Source organism: Diplotaxodon limnothrissa, linkage group LG15, assembly GCF_057381915.1.
Source record: "Diplotaxodon limnothrissa isolate DT_005_m linkage group LG15, D_limnothrissa_male_GT1.1, whole genome shotgun sequence".
Taxonomy (NCBI): Eukaryota; Metazoa; Chordata; class Actinopteri; order Cichliformes; family Cichlidae; genus Diplotaxodon; species Diplotaxodon limnothrissa.
Window position 1 is genome coordinate 20,753,668 of NC_140610.1, and position 17,721 is coordinate 20,771,388.

Consider the following 17,721-nt stretch of genomic DNA (forward strand, 5'->3'; position numbering starts at 1 on the left):
ATTTAGATAGACTTGGAGGAGAGTTCCCCTTTAAAAACCATCAGTTACGCTGGTTAATATTCCACCCTGAGGCATCCTGCCCGGAAATGTTTTTATACCTTGCAGGTATTTGCATTGCCAGCGTTGCTTCCTCCTGTTGTAATTCAAGGTTATGAGTTCAGACTCTGCTCTGACCCACACAGATGACTCAGTAAGTTATAGTCTGGGCTTTTTGCAGAACTTTGTACGGTTTTACTTTTATTTGTATATCAGACAACATGTAAATCAATACTGGCATTTTTTTTCTGTTCTTAGTTTCGCTCCTTCCCATTTGCTTTCCTTAAATGATTACAATTCCATCTCCCATCTCAAATCCGTGTTTGTTTTTCTTCCCTCATTCATCCTACTTTTTCCTTCCCCAAAGCAAGTTATTAAACCCAGAGTGAGCGAGCGAGTGAGACGGACACAGACAGAGAGAGAGAGAGAGAGAGAGCGAGGAGGACAAGAGCAACCATTCACACAACAGCAGGCTTCTTAACTACCGAAAGCTGTCACCTCCTCAGAGTGGTTTGTGTGCAAGCCTCTCCAATACAGCTGTCAGGGCAGCAGTCTCCAAACGGGCCTCCTTCAGCTGACACTCAGTCGTACCCTCGCTTATGTTTTCCATATTCAGTCTGCACTCATCGCTGAATGGATTAATTAATTCATGAAGTGAACAAACATCACACTTCTGTGTCCTTTTAACTCTGCGCTAGATGTGCAGCCCCACGTACAGGGTAGGGAATGCTGTGTGGTACAGGAAGAATTAAAAATTGGGTGTTTAATTGTCAGTTAGGAAAGAGAAAATCTTTATATTTCGGAGGCAAAATTGAAGAGATATACAGGGAGGTGAGGGTGGACTGTTTAAAACCAGCGGCCTCACAGAAAGCTAAAGGTCCCGGCACAGTGGTGGGTTGGGCAGTTGAAGTCTGCTTGTAGTGATGTAAAACCATGTGTTTAATAACAATAAAAACCCATGTTTTGCCAGGTACAGATCACACGTTAACGCCACATGTCAACCGAGTTCTATGGACATCCCACATCATCATCATTTAAACCATTTGTTTAAAGTCGGACTGGACGGTGTAAAAAGAAGTTTGTAAAGGTAGTTTCTCATAGCTCCATTCTGATGCTATTAACTCGTATTCATGACACGGGGTGCGATGCAGTGCTGGAAATTGATCTCGCCAATCAGTCAAACTGTGTTGGCCTGCTGCATTGAGTTTGTTTTTACAGACAAAGACAGACAGTAAGGCAGGAAGAAACAACAACAGAAAAGAACCACACCAAACCCCAAATCCACAGCTTTGGGAACCTGTGTTTTAAGCTACTTAATAATCAGTGACAGATGGCTGAATAAAAACAAAAAACAGTCTTTAAATTAATCATGAACTAGTCATGTGTCTGTAAATACATCTGGGTGAGGATGCTTTTCAGTTTTGTTTATTGCCAAGATAACAGAGCAGATACAGGGCAGGAAATGAAAGAAAAAGAATGAGATAAAATGTGAGTGTTATATATGCATGAGTAGAAATTTGAATTGAAGATGGGAAAGGGGGGAAAAGGGGGGAGACAAAGGAATAAATCAATTTTCATCAGGTGTTTAGCAATGATGAGCACTGTCAGTGAAATGAGGAAGAAAGACGGAGGTGGTGAAGAAGGACAGAGGGGAGGAGAAGAGGGTAGCGTGTCAGGATCTGGGAGGGAGGGAGGTGTCGGCTCGCGCCGTCCCCACAGACGCCGCTGTAATCTGGGCCACGTGTCCCAGAATGCCTGCTGGTCACCCAGAGGCTTGGCTGGGTGATTCATCTTAGTTAGGGAGCTGTCCAAGCGACTCCCCGCGGACTGCAACACATAATCGTACACGCAAAACACACACACTGCAAACATATGTGGTTAGAGAAGAGGCGGAGGTTTGATTGACTGAACACCCATACTTAAAATTTAAGGTCCTTGGTTCCACCTTCCACTGTCGTCTCCTCACTCTAAACATAACCTGAATCTTATAAATGACCTTAACTCTGACCAAAAACATAATAAATCTAATTTATCTCATTCATATAAGTGCGCACACCTGTCAGCTATACTCACAACAGGAAAACACACTAACACTATGTTAGTTATTCTCTACTCGGAGATTACTGAACCAGGTGAAGCTTAAGATTGTTACGAGGGCCATTATCTTCTCCACACAGTTAATGCAGCTTTTACACAAGCATGGCTGATGTCTGCTTAAATTCTGCATGTTCTATCATCTACCATCTTTTGTAACAACCTTAGGCAAAATTTACTCATCACTCCCTCATTTTTGAAACGCTACAGCAACATACGGTTTAAGAGCTTAGCTTAAAACTTCATTCTTGAGCTCAACTTTATCCCATACAGAGCTGCAAAAAATAAATAACTATTTAATTATTGATAAAAAAAAAGCTATTTTTTCTCCATTAAATTATTAATTATTTGGCCTAACGAAATGCCAGAAATACTATAAACATTAAGTTTTCCAAGGATAAAGTTTGTTACCATAGAGAAATAAATGTGAAATAACTTGAGAGCAAATCAAAAACTAATATATATATTTTATATATATTTTTATATTTTATATTTCTTTGATGTTCCAATTGCTTAACTGTTTAAATGTAAGTAATCCTCTTCAACAATCTTCAACACAACACAGTGATGTTCTGGACATGCTGTCACAGCCATTGATTCTTCACTTATGGTTGATAGCTTTAGGTAATCTTGGAAAGACTTTTAAACGCGTGAATTTACAATAAGTACTTTGCCATCTTTCACTTTAATTGGTTTAAATAATTTGGATATGCTGAACATTTGCTTGCAGCCAGCCTAATTAGTAGTTCTCATTTATTGTTCCTGTACTTGAGTCCTTTTTATTTATGTTGCTTAGCAGTTCGGTTGGTAAACTCCAAATTAATTGAGGCTGTTGTCTGTAATTTTAACAGGCTATTTTTAATAATGTTTCGTATTTCACTGCAGGACTCACTGACGTCATCTTTCTCGTTTTTGTTTCTTTAGTGTTCCTGAGATCTAAATCTCGATCGTTCCAGAGAGCAAAACACGCATATCAGTGTTAATGCCTGTGTTTTACACCTCATTGACAGGTGGCCGCCTCATTTGTTGACAGTGGTGATAGCCAGTCTTTACCCTGTGGAAATAAATCAGTCTTCTTTGTGTAAAAGCTGTATTGACGGGCCTGATGCTCTCACATTCCCTGCCTCATTTAGTTAAACCTGATTCAGTGGCTGATGTTCAGTGAATGTCTCAGCATGCGTTTAAGTATAGGACAATGTCACGATTTCAACCACTAGCTTTTCACACTGAGCTCAAGAAATCAATGTTTAACCATCATTTCTACTCCCTTGTATTCACTCTGACGAGATCTTTGAATAACATTTCACTGTGTGTTATACTTGTATAACTATGCATGTGACAAATAAAGAACCTTGAACCTTGAACCCTTGAACCCTTAACTCATTTGTAGACTAAAGACCAAAGCCAAACACATCTAATGGGAGGAAAGTAGAGTAAATTTTCCTTCTTTCTACCTCCTTTGTTAATGGTTTTATTGCATGAAAACCATGGGAGTGTGTCACATTCAGAATAGAGGTTTCTGACACAGCTTCACCTACTTCCAAGGTTCATGGAGAAGAACAAGGCTCTAAAGAGGCTCTAAAGCTCCAGCAACAGTATAAAGAGCAGCTTTATTACTTGACCAGCGTGTTTTGGGATCGGTTGTTGATGACCCTGATGAAGGCCACAGGCTGAATCATGTGGTCAAATATATTACACTTTATATTGCAAGTGTTGATGGAGCGTTGACCTCTTTAAACCCCATTCAGAGATGAAGCCTAGCAGACAGCTAGCAGGTATAAGCTGCTTTTCAGTTGAAGTAGCAACTCCCTTAATGCACACTTTAAACCTTAATACAAATTAAACAGATGAGTTATTAAAAAATTGGACCTTTTAACATTGTGTTTAATGGAGATTGACTCGCTTTTCGAGCAGGCCTCGAGTGGCCATGACAGGAGCCATTTTCAAATGCGAAAATAATACTTGAAAACCTATCGTAATGACTGACTGTTTATTAAATATGAATAGATGAATACTCTTTTTTTAACTGTTTGATATAGTTATACAGCATAATATTCTGTATTTAACACAGCTATGTGCTTGTTCAGATGACCAGGTTGTCTCGCCGTAAAGGGCACACAGAAAACTCCTGGTACTTGAGCTGTTTGGTGTGCAGATTGATCTATTTTCACGTCTCTAAAGCAGATGCATCATGGGTTATTGGATGCTGATATGTGTTTCATCCATTTGCTAGGGTTAACATATGCAAACAAACACACTGGTGTGTTTTCCTGAAGCCTTTGCTGTCAGAAGCATCGAGGTGTGAAATGTGATTATCAACATCAGCTTTTACTACTGACATCAGCCACAGGTTTTGCGTGTGCTTTTCGCTTTCTGTAGTACTTATTAAAGCTTGTTGGCAGCTTGCTTGATGGCCTTGGACGCGGAGTGTGTTTAATTCATTCATGGGCGCATCCCTGGGAGTGTTTTTATTCTTCCCCTCAGTGTGCTTCTAGCATTATAAAAGGCATTAATCACTGTGATCTGATGCCTTGTTACGACACGGCTCTGCTCCCACTGCGCAGCTAAACACACACGCATTTCGGTGTCCACAGTGCCATCAAACATCTTGGCTTGAAAGTACTGCATTGTGAAAGTCTCCTTGGAATACAGAAGGAACCCGTATGAGCGGATATATCAATGTTTTCATCTGTTAAATTATTTTTTGCTCATGCCGTGAATCCTGCACAAGAATCCGTAATCTTTAAGGGAATTTTTTAACAGAAAACATCGACTTTCAGATCTGGCTGCTTTGCTGTTTCTCAAATTCTTGTTAATATCCCTCTCGGCAAGGTGCATGTTCTTGAAATCCTTTTTAAGTCCTCCACCATCCAAACTCCATCCATCCACTTTCTTAACTGATTTTCCGATCCGTGAGAAGAAGTCACAGGAGCAAAAAAGGAATTAAAATTATCCATATTTTTTTCTTCCAGTAGAGGGAGATATTTTAGATATTTCATTTTAAGCCAGCATGAAATAATTTCAGGAAAGTGTTTAAACAGATATTAACACATTTACACTTAAATACACATTCGCCGCCTAGCTTAATGGTTTCTATCCATTAAGTAACCTGGAACGAATGTACTCTGTATGTTTTTTGCTCATTGCCAACTTTGTGGCTTTAAGTATTTTATCTCCCCCTGCTGGTAATGCAACCTCTGCATGCGTGTCCATTTCATGTTTTGCAGATTACACGTTACATCTATTATACATTTTGTTATGATATTGGGTTGGTAACTGTAGATTTTCAAGTTGATACGCCTCAAGAGGTTCTTGAAGTGTTAAAAAGCCAGTTTTCCTCATCTCATACAAGCATTTTGTCCTCTGTATTTTTACCGAGCTACTACTCTGCATTTCCTCCACTGTAGGAATGTAAAACACTGGTGATTTGAAACTAGCCCATTCGAAACTCGAGACTCAAAGTCTACTGAATTTAGCATGCACTGTTAGGTAATAACTCAGATTTAGGTGTGCACGTGTAATAAAGAGTAAACATGTTTGTTCAGCCTGGTAAGAAATATCTCCTGGCTTTTCTCATCACTTTTTTCATCTTTTTATGAATCTCTGTTACTTTATATTTAAAAAATCTATTAACTTTTGTGTTTTTTCTGGTAATGTATAAATAAAAAGAATTAATTTAATCTTCACTTAGCAAAACATGTTACATTTGTTTTAGCTCTGGCTAAAGACTCAGTTCCTTCAATTTAGTCAAATTAAAAATATATGAAATATAAAGAAATGTGTGTCAATATTTGGTAGACCTCATAAAGTCTGATATATTGGAAATACTCAGGTGTAGCCTATCATCAGTCTCTGTCTGCATGTCAGGCGGACAAAAATGTAATAGGAGAAACATGGCTCATCTTGACGGTGTCAAACACATCGACACGTTGCTCCGTCTCACACGAGGATATCTGACATTTATTCCCAGAATGCCAGCAGTTAATTTTGGCCACATTTCTGTTACCTCTCTCGCTACTTTAACTCTCAGTAACCTTTCCTGCCTCTGAATTTTGAGGAGAAAGTCATAGAGTTGCCACATTGTTTTGACGAGTGGCCTCTTGAGCTTTTCTTCTTCGCAAATCTTTTTCTCCCTCCTGCCCCCGTCTCTCAGACCCCGCTGAGTGGCTGATCCCTCGAGTACAGAGCTGCCAGCTCATGACGCAGTGTGATACTGCACTGTCTCTGACTCAATGTGTGTGTAAAAAGACACATTTCCACATATAGTAGAATAATGCATGAATAATAACAACAGAGCTCATTAGCAGTAGTTGGATAGTTAGTCGGTCCTTTATTCGTGGTGATTAAATACCAATTTGGGGTGATCATCATCATCAGCCAATTATTTCACAGCGTCAGTCACAAAATATTGGAGGAAAGCTGGCGAATTAATCTCCTTTAGGTATTTGTGGCTAACTGTACACTGCTGGTGACATCTGGTTTCAAAAACATCAAGATGGAGACAGCAACTCCATCTTAATACTGTGAACATGAAAATCTGCATGTGCTATTAAATTCAAATAAGCTTGAACTGGCTTTGAATGGCAAAACTTTACATATATTTTCTACCTTGTTGCAAGACTGCGAGCTACATAGCAGCCTCTGGTTGAAAGAAATAGCGCTATGCAGTTCAGTCACACATTTCAACAAGAAACATCTCTGGTGTTGTTGTTTTTTTCTCCCCTTATGAACTAAGGCCTAACCTTCAAATCCCAAGTTACTGTGGGGAAACCAAGCAAGTCAAGTCCTATGAAATTCCGATGATCTATCCCAGATTTCACATTTTCTGTCTTGCACTGGTCATGAATGTTCAAAAGATATATATATATATTTTAGCAATAACCCTTGGAAGCTTTCTGATTTTTAACATTTTGTGGTCTCAATAAAAACTCTCCTAACAGCACAAAAACAAGAGGATTCAGAGGTGCTGTTCATGAGAGGTGTGGCAGGATCTGATTGACTTGAATCTGTGGGACAGGTGCCACTTAATTCTACACCTAGAGTCAAGTTATAAGAAAAAAGTCCAAATCCATGTGGGCTGCATTAACAGACATGAAGCCATTCTCATTCGTGTCAGTGGGCAGCAGCACCAGTTTGAGTCAAGCCGCTGAAACCCTGGCAGCAGTGTCAAACTGTCCACTACGTCTTAGGCCAAATCCCATTTCGTCTTTACTGCTTTAGTACACTCACACCAGAAGCCAAATATGGAAGTACACTTCACTTTTACAGCCAACAAAATCAGACACCTTGGAGACAACCAAAGCCCTCGGCTAGAACTGCTACAAAGCTGTCTTGTCAGATTTGCTAACACAAAAGATTAGACTGGGAATTTAAATGCACTTGATAAGAGATCACCAGTCAAGGAGGAAATTTGCTGTTGTGTTGCTTGCAGCAGAAAACACCTGAACTGTGCTTAAAAAAAAGGGAAAAAAAGTGGAACCAAGAACGTGATTAGCACAAGTTTTATACAGGTTAAAAAACAAATCAAGTCTTACGTCACGCTTTTAGGCTGTTACACAGTACTGCAAACAACCAAGGAGTGGTAGACATCCAGGAAAAACACCAGATATTACCATATTAATCTAAGAAGAATGAGCATTATTCATTCCTGTGGAAATTGAAAGAGTTAAAAGTGCACAAATCCACTTTTATAGGGCATCATTTCCCAGTTTCCTGCAGGTCTGAGCTCCAGGTGTATTTGCTCTTGTTTTCAGGTTGAATATTCATGACACTATTTAAAGCCACACTGGGCCTCTGTGGTGGGTCCAAATGGATCTGAAGGTTACATGCATTGAAAATTCAACTCTAGCAGTCCATAACTGTGTAAATTGATGTTAGTACACTTAAATACACACCACAGGCTTGTGTTTACCAGCACAGGCTGTGATGTCTCACCCTGAAAGATACCAAAGGGATGAGAGGAGATCAAAGATCCGCGAGTCTGGCTTTCTCTGGATGGAAGGCTGACTCACTGCTGGTTTTTTGGTTGTTTTTTTGTTTTGTTTTTTTAAGATGTGTTTTGCTTTCACGTTTAAGCTAAAGTTAAGCGGTTTTCTCCTTTTAGCCTCACAGATTGTGATAGAGTTGCAAATCTTACTTTCTTTGGGCAATCAGTTTGGTGAAAGCAGCAGAGGGGAAACGAAACATTGCTGGCTATATAATGGCAAAATGGTGAATTAGATGTAAGCTGGAGAGCCATAAATCAGTTTTTTTGTAGTGAGAAACTGTTTTTAAGATATCTATGTTGAGTCAGCGACGTTTTAAACAACTAAATGGGCTAAAGTTTCCTCACATTACACATGGAAAACATCAGTATAGCTCCAAGCAACAGTAAAGCAGGCAAGGAAAGATACTGGCAAAAACATTACTGGGATAAAAGGAAGCAGACAGGAAAGAGGAAAAGCCTGGAATAAAGGGATAAAGAGTGGAAGGATGGGGGAAGCACTGAGCTACAGGTGTAAGCCTTGGATTTTGAGCAGAGATGGAGATTCGCAAATGTTGAATTATATTTTCTGCTGAAAATTCAAGGAAATGTAGAGGCATACATCAGCTGCTCGAACCATCTTGTAATGAGTTGCTTGTTTTTGTTCTGTTTCTTTCTCAGGTGTTTCGCAGAAAGGCAGTGGAGTTGGGCGAGAAGCTGCTGCCTGCATTCAAAACGCCCACCGGCATCCCCTGGGCTCTGCTTAACCTCAAGAGGTAAAACAAACAGACAGCACACACACTTGCTCTTTGTCTCCCAGCAGTCCACTTTCAGGCAGCAGGTCTGTTTTGATGGCCTGATGCTTTAAGGGGCGCCATGGTCTACCCCTCTCTGTTCCACTCGCACACACTGAGCTGAAATGCTTTAGTCTTACATGACAGAGCAAACTTGTCAGACAGAAACTGTTTGATTTTTTTGCATCCAGGGCTTCATCCTTGAAACTAAACTGCATTGGAAAAGACAAACCCAAAGAGGTTGGGGTTACAGGCTAGTTACATGGCAGTGCTGGTGATGTTTCCTTTCCTCTGGCTGAAACCCTCTTTGTGCTCCACCAAAACCTCCTCCATATAAAAAAAAAAAACCCTCATACTTCTATTTTAACATTTTTTCCATTTGCAGAGATATAAACTGATTTTAAGAATCTAAAAACCGACTTTTTTTCACTCATCTAATTTCCAAGTAACAGTCATTACTGGTTTGCTTTAAAAAATTGCTTTAATTTGACTTTATTAATAAGGTCATATAAAAATCACAGGTGTCTCACCTGTGGGTTGAACCTGCTGTTCAAACCTTTGTTTAAGGTGAGGAGCTAAAATGCTGCATTTCAGATGATGGATGAACCGAGCGATTAGAGGGTTAAAATAAGTAGGGATTATTTTGGACTCTCAGTCATGCAAAGCTACTCAAGCAGAGTCCAAGAAAAAAAATGTGCTAAGAACACAGTTTTATTTATATATATAAAATAAAATGTGCACAATGCCAAAATTAGAACTTTAAAGCAATTAAAATAAATTCCAACCAATAAGCACATAACATTTTGGGGTCTTTAATAATAATAATAATAATGGATACTTTATTGATCCCCATGGGGAAATTATTTGTTTTTCTCTGCATTTGACCCATTCACTCAGTGAAGTAGTGGGCAGCCCACTAAGCAGGCGCCCGGGGAGCAGTGTGTAGGGACGGTACCTTGCTCAGGGGTACCTCAGGGTAGCCGTTAAGTGGATTCGAACCGCCGACCTTCCGATCATGGGGCGACCACTTTACCTACTGAGCTATCCCTGCCCCCCTTTAATATGAAAATATGAGTATCTCTGTATAAAAACAATTAGAGGTCTGCAACTATTTTTTGCTACAGTCCTTCTGTCAGTCACACATGATGAGGAGAGCACTATTTTCTTTCTATCAGTCGTTCCCCAAAGAGAGACATGACATCCAGGCTGTTTGTCAGCCCGTTAATTAAAAGGCAGGTTGTCATGACGATAAGCGCGCTGTAACAAATTAATTTTCTCTCTGTCTGTATGGGTGAATGGACTCTGCCCGCCTTGTCCTCTTCCCTGAAGTGAGAAATACCCCAGGGAGAGTGAGTGTGTAAGTGAGTGAGTGTGTGTGTTCATGTCTGTGCACATGTATGTGGCTCTGCACACATACGTGATCCCCAGAGGCCTGAGCAGATTGCTGTTGATGATGACTTTACCTGCATGACTGAGTTATGATAGCTTAGAACCACACAAGCACAACCCCATATTCCTACACACACACACACACACACACACACACACACACACACACACACACACTCAAATAACTCTGGAAACAAATTACAGTAACAAATATACAGAGCAACAGAGAATGTAGGCTATTAAACTGCTATTTTTAAGCTAATTTTTTTTTCTTGTCTATGAAATTGACAGATTAGCATTATAAAGATGTTGGGAAGTTGGTTTCTTTGCAACACTAATGGATTCTTTTTTGAGAAGAACAATTTTAATCAAGTTATTTTTCAAATGATCCAGATTTGCTAGAAAATTCGATGGGTCTTCCTTTCCCTATCCAATTCCTCGCCACCAGATTTCATAAACTTTGTCTTTTAGTTTTTGTATACTTGCTAACAGACACCTTGGTTCTTACCTTAACAGAAGAATGAGCCGAAGGAAGAACACCTTACAGGGCCAGACTTTGTAAAAGGTGTTAGGTTTCTTTGTATTCCATGATTGTACAAGAGATATAGGGACAGGGCCATGGTACTCAGTGAACCCTGAACAGAAAATCTTTGGGTTACAGTAACTTCGGTAAGCACAGCGATGGTAGTGGACTGAACTCTGGCCCCAAATATCCAACCACCATCTGAACTGAAAAACCTATCAGCCAGTTGTGTTGTTTCACTGACACACAGACGCAAGTTGACATTTATCATGGTTTCGGCTGATAGGTGTATGTCCTTGTTTTTTTGTATTGTAACAAGTCTGACTTGGGCTGACTGCAGTTATTCTCAGATGATGAGGGCAACCTGACTGCAACACTTCTCTTTCCAGTAAGGGACTCCACTTGAAGGGACTTGAAGACAGAAACTGACTGCAAGTGGTTCTGGTTCTGGCAACTACTGTTTTCCCTAGTGTGACTATAGTATTTGTTTACTGTAATGTGAATTAGAGTGGTATTTGTTCAACTCCTCCAGTGGGATCAGCTAGAGACACTGATCATTGCAGCCATCTGTGAGGTTGTGAATCCTTAAAATAAACTGAGTACAAGAATGCAAGTTATTCTTTATAATCTTTTTATAAAAGATTTCAAGATCATTTCAATATATCTGTTTCCTCCCCTTCCTACTGTTGCAGATATGCACCATCTGGGAATCCCTATGCTATTGTATTGATATATCATAAAAGATCAGCAGAACCATCAGTGGCAAGCGTAATGTAATCCAACAGACAATGGGGTTTATGGTAGCTTTTAATCCCATCCTGAGTTATGTAAAGACCCAGAAGATCTATAAAACTATAAATCTAAACTTCCATATCCACTGATACATATCAGACAAGTGTTATCAATATGTCTCTCTGGTGATAAAAACTCGTCTGTGCTTTGAAAATGTTAGTTATTTCATTTCTTTTGTTGTTAAAACATCATTAAAACAGTCTATTGAGGAAATTAGACCATGTAGACATTATACAGAGAGAGAGAGAGGTAGAGGTCAGTTGCAGAAATCCTAAACTCAGAGTGACGGCTCTGAATGATCTGTGGGATAAACAGCACTCAGTCAAAGTTAGATTATGTTTAATTCACTATGTGCAGGTCAGAGAGAAACGAAGCAAGAAGAGATCAAAAGATTTTAGGAATGAGAAGTTGAGAAGAAAAATTGAAAGTGCTTTTGAAGTAGGATAGTTTTGAGTTAGAATACTGCCCATGCAACCTTGACCCAGATTGAGGTAAAATAAATCTGTAAAACAGGCTTGCAAACGAGGCCCAATTACTGAATCATCTCTCCCTTTATCCCCCCGTCCTCCCTTCTCTGTTTTACATTCCATTCTTTTATTCTCCTCCATTTTTTTTCTTTAAAGTTTTTCTCACATCCCAGTCTCTTGTATTTCTGTCCTTGTTCAGCCCATCCATCTTATCTACAGTGACCCAGTATCTCCTTCTGTTTCAGGATGTGTACTCCAAGTCCACTCCACTCCATGGCCTTGTTCTTTGTATTCCCTGTCGGTAGCCTTTCATCGCTCTACCCTGCAGCTATCTGCAGAGCCCAAGAGAGACCATAAGAAATAAGGCCACAGTTTAAAACATCTTATTGCTTCTATACCAAGTGAACCTTGTTTGCTCAATGGCCCTGTGTTAATTTCAGAAAACAAGATAAATGCGATGTCCTCAGTTTGGAAAGGTTTTTGCTGTGTTTCCTTTGGGAATTACGAGTGTGTTCAGACAAATTAATAAAGGCTTAAGATAAACCTGCGGAGCTGCATTTAGTTAATTTCTAAAGATAAAATCTTTGGCCTGAACACAGCACGTGTTAACATTTCAAAGAATCAGGGTGTTTTACTGGGTTCTATTGGGAGTATTTTGGAAATGAAATGTTTGAGATAATTTTTATCTCACTAAATCTCAAAAGAAAATCTGAACATCAGGTTGAAATCACTCACTGTCTGGTTGGGTATGTTCAGTACGTGTTAACATGGTAATCATAAAATAGGAACAGATCTGAATACACTAGTGTGTAGCTCTTTATTTGTTTTCTTCTTTCCACTCTTTGTTTGCTTTTTGTTTCTGTCACACCCTCGCTTCACCTTCCCTTTATGCTGGACTTTTTTTCTTCTTTTGGCAGCATGTAGAGTTTCCATAGTTACTCCCCCATCTACCATTTCAGCTAGGGAACAATACCAGTACCTACTGGGGAAAAAGTGTTATCCTTTTCCCCTGGAGAATTTGTACCCAGTGGCAGACAGAACTGCAAATTGAAAGTAAACCCTAGAGGGAACCAATTGAAATACCAATGATGCATTCAGTAGCTCTAACATTAGTTTCATGGCTGTAAGTAAAGTAAAAAAAAAAAAAAGCTTTTCTTTTTTCACTTTAACATTTAAAACCTGAAACTAAAATCTGCGTATCTGCTTGTCGTGGATCATTATGGTGTGTAGAGACCAAAGTTTAAATAGAGATGTTGCAAATTCATTACAGAAAAATCTAATTTATGAAAGGTCATAAGAGCTGATCACATGTCTCATCCTCTGAATGACAAGCCACCAGGAACAAAGGACGATGGAAGGTTTTGAAGGCCGTCAGAGAATGTAAAGGAATAATTCATCAACGTGAGAAATTTTGTCTTGATGTCCAGCTGATTTATCTTCAAAAGGCACTTGAAGGTGGATCAGCTTGCTTGCAATATCCAATAAATCAACAGTTCCTCATACAGAGTCAAAGGCTGGCCCGGCCTTCCTCTCCGACCCCCCGTGACCTTTAGTTTGTACATCAACTCATTGATTGCTACTAACCGAGTGGAAAATGCTGCTAAGATCCAAATGATTTTTTTTTTCCGGTTGATCTGCTGCAGATTGGGGCGTGTTAGGGCAGGACTGCAGCCAGATGGACAGAGACACAATTGTCCCTGAAATGAGCTTTAAATATTTGAGAAGGTGAAGAGGTGCATCACTGAGAAGGCTGGGGTAGTGCTCCTCTAAACTAGTTTTTGCATTTGACATGATTATTTTTTCCCTTTTTGGTGCTTCTGATTTGTTCTGCGTGCTTAATTCAATTTTTTGTAGTTAATGTTGTTTTTATATTTAAGACAAAGGGAAAGGGAATACGCTAAGCACATAACAGTCTTTAAGAAATAGATTACTCATATTTTCATTTCTTAGAATAGCATGACTCATCGTCTACCTTTGCAGCGTGCCCCTTAATTAACACTGAGTTACTGAATCGAGATATTATAAGGTGGGTAGTGATGAAAGGGTTTTGGAAAAGAATAACTTTATTTGTGCTGTGTAAGTAACTAGAAAATATCGTTATGTTTAACTGGATTTTATCTACAAGATTGATGTAAGTGGTAGGAACTCACAAACTCACTTTTTGCAGATGACCCTGTTGCATATCTTATTAAATCTGGCCCAGATATCTGCATCCGTCTTAAAACCACTACATCGATTGGGTTTTAATCCAAATATAGAGTACATAGAAATGTACTATGTTCACACTGGCACGTGTGCAAGCCAAAATACTTTAACCTAATGCAATGACTTTTGTTTGCATGTGCATGTCTCTGTGTATAGTGCAGAATACAGTGTGTAGTATTTAGTTGCTGTGCTTTAGCAACCGACAACATATAACTGCGCTGTACCAACTAAACTAATTTCCCTTTTCCTCTGACACTTTCTCTAACTTTTTTACACACAGGCACACACACACAAACGCATACATGCACACACACACACACTAGTTTCCCAGTTGTTATCTGCTTTGGCCAGTAAGTCCCATAGCTCTTCTATTAACATTCAGACTGATAAAGCCCTTGCAAATCACTCCCACTGCACTGCATACTGACTGGCCTTAATGGGATGAGGCATTGTGTAAATGTGTGTCGGTGTGTGTGTGTATGTGTTAGGTTTTGCTGAGGTATCTGGATCCGTGCTCCACCCTGAAATTAGCTGCTCATTCCTCTCTACAGGCATCATGGTGATGATTGCTTCCCACACACACGCACACCTCTGATTGGCAGTAAGGCATTTAAAAAGTGCTCGAATCTGCATCACCATTCCAACAAAAGACTTGGTTAAAATGACAAGTGGCAAAGAAATCATGCTGAAATGTTAAGTGGTACCTCTGAACAGGTATTTATATGTGAGGTCTGACACCGTGGGATGAATTTATGGGAAAATGTGAATCTTTTTGCCTTTTTCAGACTGAATCAAAGAGCTGTATACATTTCTGAAGTGGCTCCCCCACCACGGCCCTCTGCATTACAAAACGCAGTAACTTGTGGGGAAGTGTTTGCTTTCCAGGCGAACTGCTCCTAAAAGCAATGTCATCATCTTCATGACGTTGCAAAGTTAAAACTAACCCTCGTTCCGTTTCCTTATCTCAGAGAGGAAAGTATTTTAGAAAAAACTGTCAGCTTGAGGAAAATTTGCTCCTTTTCAGCTCTTGGCTCTGGGACTGAAGCTATCAATCCTGAGCTCTTTGGGTCTTGGAGTTTGATTAATAGGTCTGCATTTGAGAACGGCTCTATTAGTGCAGCCTAGTGAGGGTGCCACACTGGGTGACCCTGTAGTGCCACTCTGTCATGGAGCCCTTTCTTCTCGATGCGATAGGAAAATTAACTTGTTAATCCAGAGCATGTCTGGAAATTCTTTGCTTAGCAGAGACTGATGAATAATATCTAAAGCAGCTAGCTCATATTTTAATTTAGAGCTACAAGAGTGCTGGAAGAGTGCTAAGTGCTGAATGTCATCAGCATAGCAGCAGCAGCAGAGAAACCAGTAAACAACTAAGATCAAGAGGTTGAAGGTAATAAGAAGCAAGAAAAATAAGTGTAAGAAAATACAAATTCTCTCATGCCCAAATTCCCTGCTGTGTCACATATTCACTGGATTCAAATGCAGTGTATTTGAAGCACTTTGGGCTGCTCTGCCCTTTTTACTACACAAAGGCTAACTCCAGGTACAAGTCTTGCCGTTAGCAGTTTTCCACATATAAAAGCAGATTAAATAAAGATTTAAAAAGACAATAAAGAACCAGGCAAACGTCAAAACTTGCTGGTTTAACTGTTCAGCTGATACCCGTCCATTTACGTCAAGTAATTACGGATTATGGTCGGCTACTTAGCTCTGTGCCGCGTGTGAACAGCAGTCACCCTGACTCATGGTCTCTCCCTGATATAAAGAGGAAAATAAACTCACCGTGTCCGTCTCTCTGTGTCATGTCACCCACTGTGTGCACAGAGATGTACTTAGACCAACACAGCTGTTCCTGCTGTGCCTCACAATTAACATTATAGCAGTTTAATAGCACTACTTTAACTGAGTGCAACATTAAATGCAGAAAAAGCTGGCTAATTGGAGTGAATTAGAAATGAGCTATGAGAAAGAGGCCAATCAGTACTGATCTTTTTGAGACAATACAAACAGCAGTGTGTTCAGTTAATATCAAACAGTGTCGATGAGAATGCTGGATAAATCTCAGCATATGGCAATAGGCTGTAGGGTGGCACTGCAGTGCAGGGAGTTGTCGCCTCACAGCAAGATGGTTAGTGATGGTAATGCCAGGGACGGGGAGAGATGAAGGCAGCTGTGGTGACCCCTAAAGGCAGCAGGTAGAAGAAGAAGAGTTTAAGTTTCAGTATCGGCATTGCTATGTGACTAAATTAATAAGTGTAGTGCAATGAGCTCTTTTAGTGTAGTTTCATTCCTGCAGCTGTCATCTAAAATTTTAGGGTTGTATGTATCTGGATGAGCAAATGACAGCACCTCTGTTTTGGCCTCAGTTATTAACTCATTCACTGCCATTGACATCTATAGCCGTCAATTGCAGTGAATGAGTCAATGGGTTTAACTCATTCACTGCCAATGGCTGGCAGTGAATGAGTTAATACGCACAGATATATGCAGCAGCAATGCACTCTCACTGCCCTAAAGCACGTTTTTAAAGCAAAGAAAAGGCTAGCGTTCGGGATGTACAGAGATTTCTTTAAAGAACAAGCTACACAAAGCCAGACATCCATTCTCAGTGCAGCTCTCCTCAGTTGTAACCTGAGGCGGTGGAAGGCAGCCATGATTTAAGGGCTCTAATTAAGTTGCTAACTGTGAATCTATCACAATTCACATTTTCTCTTTGGCCGTAGGGAAAGTACGATAGATTTTAAGACGCAGAGGAAGAGATGTACAGCAAAGGAAATCGAGAGGAAAAGGAGAGGTAAGAGAGGTCGTGGCAAAGATGAGATGGAGGACAGTGAAAGGCTTTCCAGAGAAAACAACAAAGAGAACTGGGCCAAAGTATTGGCCTCACCCAGCTATAGAGTACAAATGAATTGGAGTGCTTCCTGACATAATTTTAGAGGAGCGTGAGAGGGCACTGCCTGGTGTGACATGCTAATTTATGGAGATGTATTGCTTTTTCTGTTTTTCCAGGTTATAGCTTGGCACCACAGAATTAAAACCTCTGTTTTTTGGCTCTGCAGAATTCACTGGAGGGTTAGAAAACTAGCAGGCTATGATTTGTTGTTTTGCAGCTGGCCAGGAAATAGCTGTGGGCGTTAGAGGTTGAATGATAAGAGCATTGGACAAGACACCAAGAGGATGGGAACATGTCCTCCAATGCAGACTATTTTAATTCACAGTGGCATCGTTTTGTAATGACTTGTTTTCTGGGCTGAGGCTTTGGATCTTTATTTGTTGCATGCAACCCTTGAGCCCCTAGCTATCCCCATAGTGAACTTAAATGTAGTGAACTAAGTTGGTCTTGAAGCATATATAATGTAATGCACGACAATGCTCTGGAGTCTTTGGGGTAGGGAGTAGGGCTGGGTATCGTCACTGATTTCTAGAATCGATTCAATTCCGATTCACAAGGTCCCGAAT

At 40.0% G+C, this 17,721-nt stretch overlaps 1 protein-coding gene across 1 annotated transcript in view; it reads left to right on the plus strand.

Annotated features, from left to right (window-relative positions):
• Positions 1 to 17,721, plus strand: part of man1a1 (mannosidase, alpha, class 1A, member 1) — a 172,998-nt gene that overhangs the window by 123,136 nt on the left and 32,141 nt on the right. The window contains exon 5 of the mRNA XM_085373614.1: positions 8,774 to 8,868. Within this exon, the coding sequence (XP_085229740.1) occupies positions 8,774 to 8,868 (95 nt within the window). The remainder of the gene's footprint in view (positions 1 to 8,773; positions 8,869 to 17,721) is intronic.